Source organism: Piliocolobus tephrosceles, chromosome 10 (assembly GCF_002776525.5).
Source record: "Piliocolobus tephrosceles isolate RC106 chromosome 10, ASM277652v3, whole genome shotgun sequence".
NCBI classification, from domain to species: domain Eukaryota; kingdom Metazoa; phylum Chordata; class Mammalia; order Primates; family Cercopithecidae; genus Piliocolobus; species Piliocolobus tephrosceles.
In genome coordinates, this window is record NC_045443.1 from 115,720,484 (window position 1) to 115,735,894 (window position 15,411).

General features: G+C 45.6%; 1 protein-coding gene across 2 annotated transcripts in view; it reads right to left on the bottom strand.

Moving 5' to 3' along the window:
* Positions 1-213: 213 nt before the first annotated feature.
* The window catches only part of WSB2 (WD repeat and SOCS box containing 2), a 29,152-nt gene continuing 13,954 nt past the window's right edge, over positions 214-15,411 (bottom strand). For both annotated transcript variants that reach the window (XM_023204397.2, XM_023204388.1), the window contains 7 exons: positions 10,636-10,880; positions 10,344-10,475; positions 5,820-5,920; positions 3,879-4,051; positions 2,737-2,847; positions 2,509-2,616; positions 214-1,887 (listed from right to left, as the gene is read on the bottom strand). In XM_023204397.2, coding sequence (XP_023060165.1) covers positions 1,725-1,887; positions 2,509-2,616; positions 2,737-2,847; positions 3,879-4,051; positions 5,820-5,920; positions 10,344-10,475; positions 10,636-10,880 — 1,033 coding nt within the window. In that variant the 3' untranslated portion in view covers positions 214-1,724. The remainder of the gene's footprint in view (positions 1,888-2,508; positions 2,617-2,736; positions 2,848-3,878; positions 4,052-5,819; positions 5,921-10,343; positions 10,476-10,635; positions 10,881-15,411) is intronic.

Consider the following 15,411-nt stretch of genomic DNA (forward strand, 5'->3'; position numbering starts at 1 on the left):
TGTTTATTTTTTGAGGCAAGATCATGCTCTGTCACCCAGGCTGGAATACTGTGACACGATCATGGCTCACTACAGCCTCCATGTCCCAGGCTGGAGCAGTTCTCCCACCTCAGCCTCCTGAGTAGCTGGAACCACAGAACCACAGGTACATGCCACCACATCCTCAGCCCCCTGAGTAGCTGGGGCTACCGTGCACACCACCACCACACTAAGTTTTTTGGCTATTTTTTTTTTTTTAAATAAAGATGGGGTCCCATCTCACTCTGTTGCCCAGGCTGATCTTGAACTCCTGGGCTCAAGCAGTCCTCCCACCTCAGCCTCTCAAAGTGCTGGGATTACAGGCATGCCATCACACCCAGCCCTGCTTGTTTTAAAAGGGGACTTTTTTTTTCTTAATGGAAAAAAATGAAACAGAGCCAAAAGCTTTTTTTTTTCTTTCCTTCAATGAAAGCCTCTCATTTTGAAAAGACATGTTTTTCTTCAAGCAACAAAGGTGGTAGAGGAAATTCCTCAACTTTCTCAACAAGTCATGTAATGTTACACTGGCCTCCATAAAGCACCGATTAAGAAAGCTAAAGAATAAGATGTTGTATTTCTTTTAAAATAATTTAAAATATATTAAATTTTCCTAAGGCAGGTTTTGTTTGAATGAGGTGTCTTGATTAGATAACTACATGCCACTGAAGGAGAACAGTACTTTTAAGGAGCTATTTTTGTTTCGCAGTAGAGTTGAAACCAGCTGATTAATCCAATGAAGTTAAACAGCAGAGACAGATCTCGTACATAAAAGTATCAGCTAAAGTCATGACTACACCAAGTCTTTACACAATTAAGACATCTTTGCAACTGTTCAATTTAAGTACTACGGTTATTAGATAATCGAGAAAAACACAGTTGTACCTTAACATCTGTTGAGGTCTGGCCAAAACTATTGAGAAAATACAAATAAATATGATGATGATAAATGGCCACTGATAACTCAGTAGCCATCTGAATAGTCATGCAGTTTAAGAATACATCCTTGTATAATCTGACATACAAATTTGTCATCTCCTGCACATGCACACCATTGTTAAAAAAAAAAAAAAAAAAAAAAAAGCCAGTAATAGTGTCTGGATCAGTCAGGAGCACGGCCTCTGATTCCCCTGTAATTTAGTTAAGCTAAATTAATACCTCATACCAAATGGCTCCAGGAAAGCTGTCCTGCAGGTCAGAAGGGAGCCCAAGAAGAAAAGCACTTGGCCAATGTCGAAGCAACTCTGACCACAGCAGGAGAGAACTTGAACCAATGCTACCACTGCATCAGTAACACAAGGATAAGTACTAGGCAGAAGCCATCCTTCCCAGTGGAGGGAGTGTGAGCTGCTCTGCCACTAGAGAGGCTCTGGAGGCCTACTTACTTGTGTAATCAAAACATCAGTAACTGCACTTTGAATCAAAACGACTAGAAAGTTCAACACTTGCTGTTCGTAACTGGACTGAAGATTTAAGGTAAAGCTCTGTTGCCATGCAAGTGGAATCTCTTCCTCTAAGACTGACTTTCACATGCCCGGGAGAGAAAGATCCATGACTAGTACACTGGAATCTGGTTTTGCTACATTCTATTCACAATCCCGAAGAAATGCTTTTTGAATCCAAGACCAGATGTTTGGCCCATTACTCCAGCACCTCCCTTTGACAGGACGATCTACCCTGCTACAAAGAAACACAAGATGTGGCGTTGCTTAAAAAGTCCTGTATGTGAGGAACTCTTTCATTTTCTTGGGGATTGGCAGTGCTAGGACTTGGTAAGTTGTTAGGAAACTTCGAAGGGCTTTCCGGCATAAGTGCTTCAGTGAGGACAGCACCCTAGGAGCTGTCCAGAACTGGACGTGGCCATCTCTTGTCCTGAAATGAAACAAACCGATGCTGTGTTAAAGACAGAGCTTGGATGTTCACGTTTTCATAAGGATGGATACTCAAGTTTCTGTTTTGACTAGAAAGAGCAGGAGTCTTCAGAGAGTCAAATGTAACCCTGACCGTGGAAATGGATGTAAAAGTTGTGGTGCTGAATAATTAAGGCTGCTGATAGGATTAGAAAAACTCAAGACACCTTTGATACCAAAGTGCTCTCTCTCCGCACAGCCCTTTCTAAATCTGACCACAGTTAATTCAAAAGTAATAGGGGGAAGAGTGCCACCTACTGAATTATAGATGTTACCTGTAAAGTGGTCTTTTAGCCCTAAATGGTTTCCCATATATTATGCATCATCTCAATTTTATTCTCCCTTGTGAACTTGGCCCATTAGGTGGCATGACTTACAGGTCTTTAATTACATTTAGGTTAAATATTCAGAGAAAATGGTACACCGTATTAGCAAAATCGATCATTTGAGTTTTATATAATCTTGAATTGCCTTAAAGGTTTCCTCATAGGCAAGAAAATTCTAGATGGTTTCTTTCCTTAAAAAGCTCCATGGTATACTCAGCAGAAACCACCACCCATCTGTTCAGCTAACAAATACATACCCTGTGGCAATGACTCCACCATGTGGAAAAAATGTGCAGCAAAGACCATTGGTCATAGGAGCAAATGCAATGGGAGTTTTCAGTTCCAGGGCCCAGATCCTGAGGAGTCTGGATGGGGAGACAGAACATCCACACATTAGCTGACCCAGGGCAAGACCAGGAGGGCCTTGCTGCCATTACTTGCAAGCACTTGTTCTGAGGTCACATAAAGAGAGTTCTATTTGTTACCTGTCATCTGCCACCGTGGCAAGGTACAAGCCTTCTGGAGAGAAGCACACAGATCTCAGTGAGCTAATGTGGACATCACTGTCATCCATGGCAGGGTCAACCTGGGTGTGGCTGAGAAGGAAAGAAACAGGATGGCAGGCCTGGAGTGATGGCTGCTCTCCACCCTCCATCGTCACCCCAGGCAGGAAGCCAAACTGCCGTGGCTATAAAAGGACTCAAGATGCACTTGTGTGCCCCTCGTGGAAAAGCTTGGGATTTGCACACTGGGGAAAAAAAGGATATCTCAGAAGGCTCCAGGTGTCCTGTGGAGGGACTGAAGGGTTACGAACACTTCCTTGTGCTAATTTGCTTATGCAAAGTAGGTCAGCCCTCACTTTAATGCCACAGTAGAAACTGCAAGTCTTTTTTAGGCTAAGATACATGATAATTATCGGACTGCCTATTATTTGCTTCATAAAACAACAGACACAAAAGGAAAAAGGAGACCAAGTTTATGAGAACATGAAACTCACTTTGGAAAGCACAGTTTCGATAAGAGGCTCTTTCTGAACTTGTTACTACAGTTATTAGTAAATGGAAATAAAGAGTCATATTGAGGCTTCATAATGCTGATTCCAAAGAAGTACACGCAGCTGCCTGAATTGGGAGACGGGAAGACACTCAAAGCTACTTGAGAGGGCTTAACTGACAAGGCATCACTTAGAAGCAATGAACCAGTCTAGGCGCAGTGGCTCATGCCTGTAATTCCAGCAGTTTGGGAGACTGAGGCGGTGGATCACCTGAGGTCAGGAGTTTGAGACCAGCCTGGCCAACATGGTGAAACCCCATCTCTACTAAAAATACAAAAATTAGCCGGGCCTGGTGGCACACACCTGTGTGTGTCCCAGCTACTCAGGAGCCTGAGGCAGGAGAATCGCTTGAACCTGGGATGTGGAGGCTGCAGTGATCTAAGATTGCACCACTGCCCTCCAACCTGGGTGACAGAGCGAGACTCCATCTCAAAAGAAAAAGAGACCCACTGTGCCTTTTTATCCAGCTTTTCCCCCTCCCATGTCCCAGACTCTAAAAGAGACATGTCTAATCCCAGGCAGGTTCCTCATCAGTCCCCCCACAAAAAAGTCATAGCAGGATTCAGTCCTTACTGGAGTGACCTCAGCCTTTCGCCGGTGTAGGGGTCCCACATAATCACATTGGTATCGTAAGAAGCCGTGACAAGCAGGGCAGAGTCGGGGGAGAAGTCACAAGAGACAACACTGCTTTGATGGCCCTCTAGCTTCCGAATTAACGTGTAGGACCTCATGCTCCATAGAAAGACCTGTGGAAAGCAAGAAGTGCCTGGTTAGGGCAGAAGCGAAGTGCTTAGGACTCAAATGGAGGGAGGGAAAGGTACCACCACCAAATCTTCTGCAGGCCTTGTGGCCAGGTCAAGTTGATTCTCTATCCCTTTCCTACAGCTCTTCCAGAACCTGTCGTATAGGTTTAAATAAGGTAATTGGTCTGGATTTTTGAGGATTTAAACCAACAGACATGCTCAAGGAGCTCACTATAAGAGAGAATAAACCAGACCAGCCTTAGGAAGACCCCGGCTGAAACGCACGTGCAGAGACTTCTGAGTCTGCTTCTGAGTCCTGTTCGCCAATAGGGTAGTACGTGCTGATGAAGACCTGAGCCAAGTGCTATCTTATTCCACTTAAAAGTTGGTGGCCAGGCATGATGGCTCACGCCTGTAATCTCAGCACTTTGGGAGGCCAAGGTGGGTGGATCACATGAGGCCAGGAGTTTGAGACCAGCCTGGCCAATATGGCAAAACCCCAAATACAAAAATTAGCCAGGCATGGTGGTGCACGCCTGTAAGCCCAGCTATTTGGGGGGTTGAGGCAGAAGAATCACTTGAGCCTGATAGGTGGAAGCTGCAGTGACCTGAGATCACGTCACTGCACTCCAGCTTGGGCCTAAGAGGAAGACTGTCTCCAGTTTTTTTTTTTTAAAGGGTCAGAAGTGAAATCTGCGGCCACCCCACAAAGTAGTGGCAGCCTGTCAAGGCATTTTACACCCCCCACCTTGTGTATGGAACCATGGAAATCTGTCCCAAGACTGCGCCTCTGACCTAGCTCATCACTTTAACCCTTTGTGAGAAGCATTAAGAGGATTTTATTTTCATTCCTTTAAGAAAACCCTCAGGCCAGACACGGTGGCTCACGCCTGCAATCCCAGTACTTTGGGAGGCCGAGGTGGGTGGATCACCTGAGGTCAGGAGTTCGAGACCGGCCCGGCTAACATGGTGAAACCCCATTTCTACTAAAAATACAAAAAATTAGCCAGGCGTGGTGGTGCGCACCTGTAATCCCAGCTACTCAGGAGGCTGAGGCAGGAGAATAGCTTGAACCCGGGAAGCAGAGGTTGCAGTGAGCCGAGATTGTGTCACTGCACTCTAGCTTGGGCAACAAGAGCGAAATTCTGTCTAAAAAAGAAAAAAAGGAAAAAAAAGAAAACCCTCATAGTTCCAAACCACAAATAAATGATGAGCCACCTGGATTGTACCAAATAGTGAACTCTCAACCTTCCCTTCAGTCACCGCAAGCGGCTCAACGCAACACAAAATTCAAACAGAAACTGTTCTCAAATTGTTCTTGGATTTCTAATACCTGTTTGTTTTTTCAATTAACAGGATTTCAGGACAAAGTTCAACAAGTAACTGCACTGACACGATTTGAATTGGAAATCCAAATTAGAGAGATTCAAATTTGATGGTTCAAAGGAAATTTGGACTCACATCTGGGCTGCAACTTTTAAAATCTCAGACTCCAAGAAGAAAAGAAATTTAAAAAGCAATCATTTTCCCATTTTGTAAAGGGAAACAGACCTCTGACGACAGGAGCAACCTGTTTCCAAATCCCTCCTGTCTTTGGGTTCATGTTAAAGTGCAAGTCACAAGGGAGTTTTGCAGGTGGCAGCCACGGCCCACCAGCATGCCTTTTATTGGGGTGGATGTGCGGACCATTTTGAGAACACTCACACACACCAGGCCACCACTTCAGACCTCCACGTCTCAGTGAATTAAAGCAATAATGCTGGAGACTCACCGACTTCTCTCCAGCTGCAGAGCACAGCATGCTGCAGTCTGGGGAGATGGAACAGCAGTAAACCCACTGCAGGTGGCCCGATAACACTTGAATCTGTTTACCTGGCAGAAAAAAGAAGCAAACGATGAGCCAATCCTCAAAACAACAAAGCAGGAAGACTGGAGAACTGGGGTGGTAACAGCCCCCCGCCCAGTATACCTATCAGCTCCTATCAGCTGGGCCCAAGGGTCCAATTTTCAATTCAGAGTAAGAAATATGACCAGATTTGTCATTTAAACACCTGTAATCTGTGAATATGATATTCTAATTCCCCACGGAAACCATTATCTATGGCTTCAACACAATCTATAAGATCAGTAAAGGCAAAGGGGTATGGTGATCACTTTTTTTGTCTGAGATGGAGTCTCACTCTGTCTCCCAGGCTGGAGTGCAGTGGCGCAATCTCAGCTCACTGCAACCTTCGCCTCCCAGGTTCAAGTGATTCTCCTGCCTCAGCCTCCTGAGTAGTTGGGATTACAGGCACGTACCACTGCGCCCAGCTAATTTTTGTAGTTTTAGTAGAGACAGGGTTTCACCGTATTGGCCAGGCTGGTCTCGGACACCTGACCTCAGGTGTTGATCACTTTTTTAATATAATCTTGAATTGCCTTAAAGGTTTCCTCATAGGAAACCATATCAAAGGGAGCCTTTGATAGCAGAGGATGTTCTTTTTCGGTTCCCCAACCACCTCGAGTACCCTGAAGCATCATTCCCAATTTTGAGAGAGTTTATCTTCAATTCTCCCTCATTTAAACTGTAAAGGTTTCTCTGTAATCACAAGGATCCTGCTGCAGACTGTCACCCTGCCAGCCTTGCCAGGATGTTCGGATGAGCAGTGTTGTGGAGTCATTAGGGGCACACATTCTAGAGTCAGACAGCTTGGGTGTGAATCCTGACTCCCCTGCTAATTCAGCACATAACCCAGGGCGACTCACACAATGTCTCCAGCTCTTGCTTTAAAAAAAGCCCGTCCATATAGGGGATGGGTGAATAAATGGCAGTATATCTACCCCATTAATGCAGTTGGAATTAGAGACAGATTTTCCATGGGGTACCTACCGTTTAATGAAAAATGCGAGATGCAGGGGAAAATCGTGAAGATATTATGATTCTATTTTTGTGAAACAATGACCCAAAAGCCATGAATGCAAATGTGTGTGCACAGGATTATATAAGCAGAGAGAAAAATATGGAAGGGTATATACTAGGCTCCTAACGGGGTACCAGGATGCAGGAGAAGAGGGGAGGATGACGACAGCAGGGAGGGCAAGAGAGAGAATTGCGAAGGAAAGAGCCAAGCAAGAAAGAAGAAAAAAGAATTGTTATATGCCTGTACATGGTCATATATATGAATTTATTGAAGTTTATGCGGATGTATGGATCTACAAAAATTAGTACTTTTTATTTTTTATTTTTATTTATTTATTTTTTTTGAGACAGGGTCTTGTTCTGTTGCCCAGGCTGGAGTGCAATGGCATGATCTCAGCTCACTGCAACCTCTGCCTCCCGGGTTCAAGTGATTCTCCTGCCTCAGCCTCCCGAGTAGCTGGAATTACAGGCACCTGCCACCACGCCCTGCTAATTTTTATATATTTTTAGTAGAGCCAGGGTTTCACCATGTTGGCCAGGCTGGTTTCAAACTCCTGACCTCGAGTGATCTGCCTGCCTTGGCCTCCCAAAGTGCTTTAATTAATATTTTTAAAAAGTCATGGTGCCTGTAGTCCCAGCTACTCGGGGGACTGAGGCAGATCACTTGAGCCCAGGAGGCAGAGGTTGCAATAAGCTGAGATCGCAGCATTGCACTCCAGCCTGTGTAACACAGTGAGACTCTGTCTCAAAAAAAAATAAAGGTCAATCATGGTTTCTTCAGCCGTCAAATCTCAGGGTGCTGTGAGTACTGAATAAATTAAGTCCTGTCAGGTCAGTGGGGCAGCGCCCAGCAGCTGGGAACGCAACTTTATTCCCCTCCTCTCCTTGAAAAGCTCTCATAATTGGCCTGCTCCATCCCGCCCACTCTTGGTCACTCTCACTTGGTCTTTTCTTCCAAGTCATCAAGTGATTTCCAGAGCCACGGCATGGACCTTCCTGAGATGGTGGCAAGCTGCTTCAGTACACGCATTAAGCCAGCATTTAAAAAGGCACTGCCAGCCGAGCGTGGTACCTCACACCTGTAATCCCAGCACTTCGGGAGGCTGAGGTGGGCAGATCCCTTCAGGTCAGGAGTGTAAGACCAGCCTGACCTTACCTTCATGGCAAAACCCCATCTCTACCAAAAATATGAAAATTAGCCAGGCATGGTGGCACACACCTGTAGGAGGCTCTGTCTTTAAAAAAAAAAAAAAAAAAAAAAGGCACTGCCTTGGAGAAGGTGCCCTGATCAGCAGCATATCTTACGCTGTGTGATTACAGGTTCCACTAGAGTAGGTCAGGCACAGTGGCTCACTCACGCCTGTTATCCCAGCACTTTGGGAAGCCCAGGTGGGCGGATCACTTGAGGTCAGGAGTTCGAGACCAGCCTGGCCAACATGGTGAAACCCCGGCTCTACTAAAAATACAAAAAATTAGCCAGGTGTGGTGGCTTATGCCTGTAATCCCAGCTACTTGGGAGGCTGAGACACAAGAATCACTTGAACCCAGGAGGCGGAGGTTGCAGTGAGCTGAGATCGTGCCACTGCACTCCAGCCTGGGTGACACAGTGAGACTCCGTCTCAAGAAACAAAACAAAACAACAAAAACCACCTAGAGTTATCTTTGTGATCAGATGCCTTCAGATGAGGATGCACATGCCTTAGTTTGTTTGACAACTTGCTATGGACTAAATGTGTCCCCCACACATAAAGCCCTAGTCCCCAGTGTGATAGTCTTAGGAGGCAGGGCTTTTGAGAAGTCAATAGGTCATGAGGGTGAAGCCTCGGGAATGGGATTAGTGCCCTTAGAAGAAGAGACATGAAAGAGAGAGATCTCTGCCAGATGAGGATATAGAGAGAAGGTGGCTGTTTACAAACCAGACAGCTGGTGCTCACAGACACCAAAACTACTAACACCTCGCTCATGGACTTCCCAACATTCAGAACTGGGAGAAATAAATGTCTGTTGTTTAAGCCACCCAGTCTCTGGCACTGACTAAGATACAAGTTTTTGGGCTCATTGCTAAAAGAGCAGGGGAAAGGTTCCTCCCATGGCTGTGTGGAGCTGGACAGTCATCACTTGGGAGAGAGTGCCAGTGCCTTCACACCATGGGGATGAGTGGCCTCTTCATGACCCTCCTTCCAATCCCTCCTGCCCCTGATCCTCTTCATGACCCTTTACCGCTGCCTCCTTCCAATCCCTCCAGCCCCTGAGCCCCATCCAGGGCTGGAGGGATTGGAAAAAGGGCATTGCAATCAATTCCCCTTTCTTATGTCACTTTTTTTTTTTTTTTTTTTGAGACAGAGTCTCGCTCTGTCGCCCAGGCTAGAGTACAGTGATGCAATCTCGGCTCACTGCAACTTCCGCCTCCTGGGTTCAAGTGATTCTCCTGCCTCAGCCTCCCGAGTAGCTGAGACTATAGGCGCCCAGCACCACGCCCAGCTGATTTTTGTATTTTTTAGCAGAGATGGGGTTTTGCCATGTTGGCCAGGCTGGTCTTGAACTCCTGACCTCAGGTGATCCACCCGCCTTAGCCTCCCAAAGTACTGGGATTACAGGCGTGAGCCACTATGCCTGGCCTGTTATATCACCTTTCTAGTTAAGGATCAAACCAGAGATGTATGGAATTCCTTACTGGGCCACCCCCGTATATAGTTTGCTCAAGGCAGAATTTCACAAACCTGACGCCCTGTAGCCTGAGAGAATTATTCTAGGCTTAGAGTCTGCTTCAAAAAGAAAGTCTAACAGGAAGCACCCAACAGGGACTTCTACATCAGTGGTTCTCAACCTGGGGAGACCTTGCCCTTCACAGGACATGGGGACTTTTTTGCTTGTCACAACTGGAGAGGATGCTACTGGCATCAAAAGAGAAGAGGCCAGGCATGCTGCTCAGCGTCTTAGAATGCACAGGAGAGCCCACGACAAAGGGTTATCCAGCCCAAAATATCCATAGTGCCGATGAGAAAACCTGTTCTAGATCAAATATTTTTAACAGGGGCAATTCACCCCAAGAGGGTACAAACTAGTTCTTGGTAGCCAAAAAAATCTTAACATTTTTTTACATACAAAGCATAGACATGCATTCAGCACATAAGCAGATATACAATAGATCTTCAATATTACAATAGCCTAAATAGATACACAGTATATGTCTGGTATTAAACTCTCTTTGATACGGTATTATCTTTGGGGCGGGCAGGGGCAATTAGGAAAAAACTGTCTAAAAAGGCTCCTTAAGGGGCAATCACAGAAAAAAACATCAAGAAACACTGTTTTAGATCAAAATGAAACTGGTAAAGTGGAGAAAGCAAATACAGTATTTTTGGAGTTGCCAAGTAGTTCCTTCTCTTCCCATACCGTGTTTATTCAGGTCCCAGATGCGAAGAGTCTTATCCCGTGACGCGGAGACCAAAATCAAACTGCCACTGGGTGTGAAGCTCAGATCTCTCACAACATCTTGGTGGCCGGAAAGATTCAAAAGCAGGAGCCCTGGCATGAGAGCAGGGGCACTCAGTCAGCCAGAGAGGGGGCACAAGGTGTGCCTGCCACGGCCACACCCCTCGGCCAACATGAGTGGAGCAGGGAGGCGTCACAGTGAGAACATGCACCCGAGCCTCCCAGAACCCTGCGCCAGCCAGGAATGACCTACCTGTCTGCACCTCCCAGATCTTGATCTGCCCATCGTTGAGTCCCGTAGCAAGAACCAGGCAAGAGACATCGGGCACCTGGGGGTGGTGGCGTGCCCAGAGCTTCCTGCTGGGTGGGGAAGGCCACGGGCTGAAGGCCAGCCCCCAGACAATCTGACCACAGTCCAGCGTCTTCTCTTTTGGGCTGCCCCGCCCTTTCGTCTCATTTTTGCTACTGCGGCTTTTGGCTTCAAACCCTTTAGGGATGCTGGGAGAAGCAGAGATTTCTTAATGAATCTGCAATTGTTACCAAGTCTATCAACTTTTCATCCTGGGACATGTAAGACTTTTGGGGAGTGGAGGGACGGGTCTGTCACCCAAGCTGGCATGCAGTGACACAATCATGGCTCACTCAGCCTTGACCTCCCTGCTCAACTGATCCTCCCGCCTCAGCCTCCACCAAGTAGCTGGGACTACAGGCATGTGCCATTAGGCTCTGTTAACTCTGTATTTTTTGTAGGATGGACTTTTGTCATGTTGCCCAGGCTGGTCTCGAACTCCTGAGCTCAAGTGATCTGCCCACCTTGGCCTCCCAAAGTGCTGGGATTACTGGCATAAGCCACCCCACTGGGCCACATAAGATTTTAAATCCTAGAAACAAGCTGGCCTTTGGTGCAATTTGCTGTGACTTCTTTTTGTTTCTTTTTAAGAGTTGATGTAGGCTGGGCATGGTGGCTCATGCCTGTAATCCCAGCACTTTGGGAGGCCAAGGCAGGTGGATCACCTGAGTTCTAGAGTTCGAGAACAGCCTGGCCAACATGGTGAAGCCCCATCTCTACTAAAAATAAAAAAAAAAGATTAGCTGGGTGTAGTGGCGGGTGCCTGTAACCCCAGCTACTTGGGAGGCTGAGGCAGGAGAATCGCTTGAACCCGGGGGGCGGAGGTTGCAGTGAACCAAGATCACACCATTGCACTCCAGCCCAGAGAACAAAGGCAAAACTCTGTCTCAAAAAAAAAAAAAAAAAGAGTTGATGTAACACAGGCTATACTGGCCATGGCTCAATCTATTTGCAACCCTGCAATGGGGTGACCTGCCTTGTGGGATAACTAAATCACAGATGCTCCAGGGAGTCACATGCTTGCTCAGAAAGTTATCTTGGGTTTTGGTGAGTGGAAGGAAAAAGACACTCAGTTTTTCCCATGAGTAAGAAAGCGCAATGCAGGTTTGGAACTAGGGCAGAACTTAGAGCCTGAATAGCCACCACTCTCCTGCCTGATGAGTTCCCTTATCTCTAGCTTAGAAATCCTCAAGGAGCTGGAAAATAAACCCCTGTCTTGCCAACACCGTTTGTTTGGTACATGTTAATTTCCACCTTTACTATGTTCCAACTGATTAATGAGGCTCCTTCATTTACTTCCCTGATGGTAACCCGCACAAGAATCAAACAGCAAGGTAGTCAAGAGAGAAAAGGAATTCACAGGGCTGCGTAGAGGTAGCCTGTCCTGGAAGATCTCTTAACCCGACCTTCTCCTACAATTCAGCTTACAGTGAAACAGGCCCAGATAAGCTAAAACATGGGGCCCTGGCTGCCACTGCGCCCAGGAAACAGTGTCTCAAATGCACAAGCACTGGGCCGGCCCTGGGGTTGAGCCTGAAAACATGAAGCTTACTGTTTGCAGTACACAGCACAAAGGTCTCCATGTGACCTGACCACACTCTGGTTGGTTAAACTGAGGGAAATGGAGATGAGAAAGCTGAACGCCAGATTTGGTTCCATGAGAAATCCTAAACTCGATGCATAAGTAGTTGACAACTTTATGTATTAATTGGTGCAAAAATAATTGCAGTATTTGCAATTACCACCATTACTTTTGCACCAACCCAATATTACAGATGGTAAAAACCACCATTACTTTTGCACCAACCCAATATTATAGATGTTCCCAAAAAATTCTAACTAAATCATATTTTTGTCAATTGTGTGGTGAAAGACACAAAAGGATTTTAACCAAGCTCATTTACAAAATTAGAAGGGAGGGGCCGGGCACGGTGGCTCACACCTGTAATTCCAGCAATTTGGGAGGCCGAGGTGGGTGGATCACCTGAGGTCAGGAGTTCGAGACCAGCCTGACCAATATGGTGAAACCCCGTCTCTACTAAAAATACAAAAATTAGCTGGGTGTGGTGGCAGGGGCCTGGTGGCACACGTCTGTAATCCCAGCTACTCAGGAGGCTGATATGGGAGGATTGCTTGAGCCAGAAGGCGGAGGTTGCACTGAACCAAGATCACATCGCTGTACTCCAGTCTGGGTGACAGAGTAAGACCCTGTCTCAAAAAAAAAAAAAAAAAAGGTCTACGCTCTTAGCAATTGTCAAGTGTACATTATTAATAACCACAGTCATCATGCTGTACAATAGATCTTCCAAACTTACCCTGCTTAGCTGAAACTTTATACCTTTGATCAATATCTCCCCACTCCCTCTCCCACCCCCGGTAACCACCATTCTACTCTCTGTTTCTATGAGTTAGACTTTTTTAGATTCTACATGTAAGTGAGATCATGCAGTATTTGTCTCTCTGTGCCTAGTTCATTTCACTTAGGATAAAGTCCCTCAGGTTCATCCATGTTGTAGCAAATGACAGACTTTGTTCTTGGCAATGAAGTTGTATTGGAACGCAGTCACACGCATTTGTTTAGGTATTGTCTGAGGTTGCTTTCACACTGTGACAGTAGAGTTCGACAGTCAAGACAGAGACCTTATGGCCTACAAAGCCTAAACTATTTGCTTTACAGAAAAAGTTGGCCAGGCGCTATAGCTCACGCCTGTAATCCCAGCATTTTGGGAGGCCAAGGTGGGCGGATCACTTGAGGTCAGGAGTTTGAGACCAGCCTGGCCAACATGGTGATACCCCGTCTCTACTAAAAATACAAAAAATTAGCCGGGCATGGTGGGGGGTGCCTATAGTCCCAGCTACTCGGGAGGCTGAAGCAGGAGAATCGCTTGAGCCCAGGAGGCAGAGGTTGCAGTGAACTGAGGTCGCACCACTGCACTCCAGCCTGGATGACAGAGCAAGACTCCATCTCAAAAAAAAAAAAAAAAAAAAGAAAAGAAAAGAAAAGAAAAAGAAAAAGTTTGCCAACCTCTGGGTCTAAATGGCCAAATATAGGCTGAAACTTGTTATTCTGGCCAATCTGAATGTGACCATGAATGTCATTTTGATCGGTTGCCTCTCCACAGACTGTCCAGACCTACCTGGCTCTGGCCCTGGCACTGGCCACTGAGTTTGCTGTCACGAGAAGAAGCACTTAAGAGGCAGGCTATGGGAAGAGGTTTAAGACAGCTTGGAGCCACCAGTTAAATTTATTTTATTTCTTATAAAATCCTGATTTCTGTATTTGTTTTATTTACTTTGGTTTTTTTTAGAGACGGTCACTCTGGCACCCAGGCTGCAGTGCAGTGGTGTGACCATAGCTTACAGCAGCCTTGAACTCCAGGGCTCAAGCAGTCCGTCCACCTCAGCCTCCTGAGTAGCTGGGACTACAGGTGCATGCCACCATACCCAGCTAATTTTTAAATTTTTTGCAGAGACAGGGTCTTGCTGTGTTGCCCATGTTAGTCACTAATTCCTGGCCTCAAGCAATCCATCCCACCTCAGCCTCCCAAAGTGCTGAGATTATAGGCGTGTGGCACCACACCTGGCCCTAATTTCTGTATTTGAATTAAGGAATACACCTGTAGCTACTTTATTCCAAAAGAATTAAGGCATATTTGTCATTTCATTTTAATATCCTAAATTTAATTTTTCTAGAACGAGATACTAAAATCTCCATTTTATGGGTTATTAACTTTCCCGGGGTCACAAAATCAGGAGCAGAACTGGAACTAAGGTCTTGGGTATCCTGGCCTAATGCTTAACAAATACTTTGAGTTTGCTAATGAATCAAGGGATGAGCTACATGAAAAGCAGGGAGGTCGGACCGTGGGAAAGGGCTGATGAGGCAAGACAGATTCATTGGCAGAATTTAGCTTCACTGAAGTTAAAGTTTCTAAAAACTTTATTTCGAAAAGTAGTACAATTATTTGGTTGATATCAACTATTTGCTCAATATCAAAAGCACTGCATAATATGATTTTTAAAAAATGTAAAACTACCCTAACTAGAATATAAATGCCCCAAATTCTCTCTTTTAAAAGACTTTTAAAATAGCAATTGTTGGCGGGGTGTGGTGGCTACGCCTTTAGGAAGCTGAGGGAGGATCATTTGAGGCAAGGAGCTCAAGGCTGCATTGAGCTATGATCATGCCACTGTACTCCAGCCTGGGTGACAGAGTAAGACCTTGTCTCTGCCCCCCAAAAAATGCAATTATTTTAAATTATAAAAATAATAAATAAAAATAGTAGAGAAACATGGGAGAAATGTGAAAATGAGACAAATAAAGTAAAAATTACCTATAATCCTAACACCACCATTCTAAACATCTCACTATAAATTTTTGTGTATATACACGTCTTTTAAAAACAAATCTGATATCATACTGCATACATGGTTTTACAAACTGCTTTTTATTTTTTTTTTTAAGAGACAGCGTCTCACTGTCACCCAGGCTGGAGTGGCCTGGTATGATGAGAGCTCACTGCAGCCTCTAATTCCTGGGTTCAGGTGATCCTCTCATCTCAGCCTCCTGAATAGCTAGGACCACATGCATGTGCCACCACGTCGGGCTAATTTTTAAATTTTTTTTGTAGAAACAGGGTCTTGCTATGTTGCCCAGGCTGATCTGGAACTCCTAGCCTC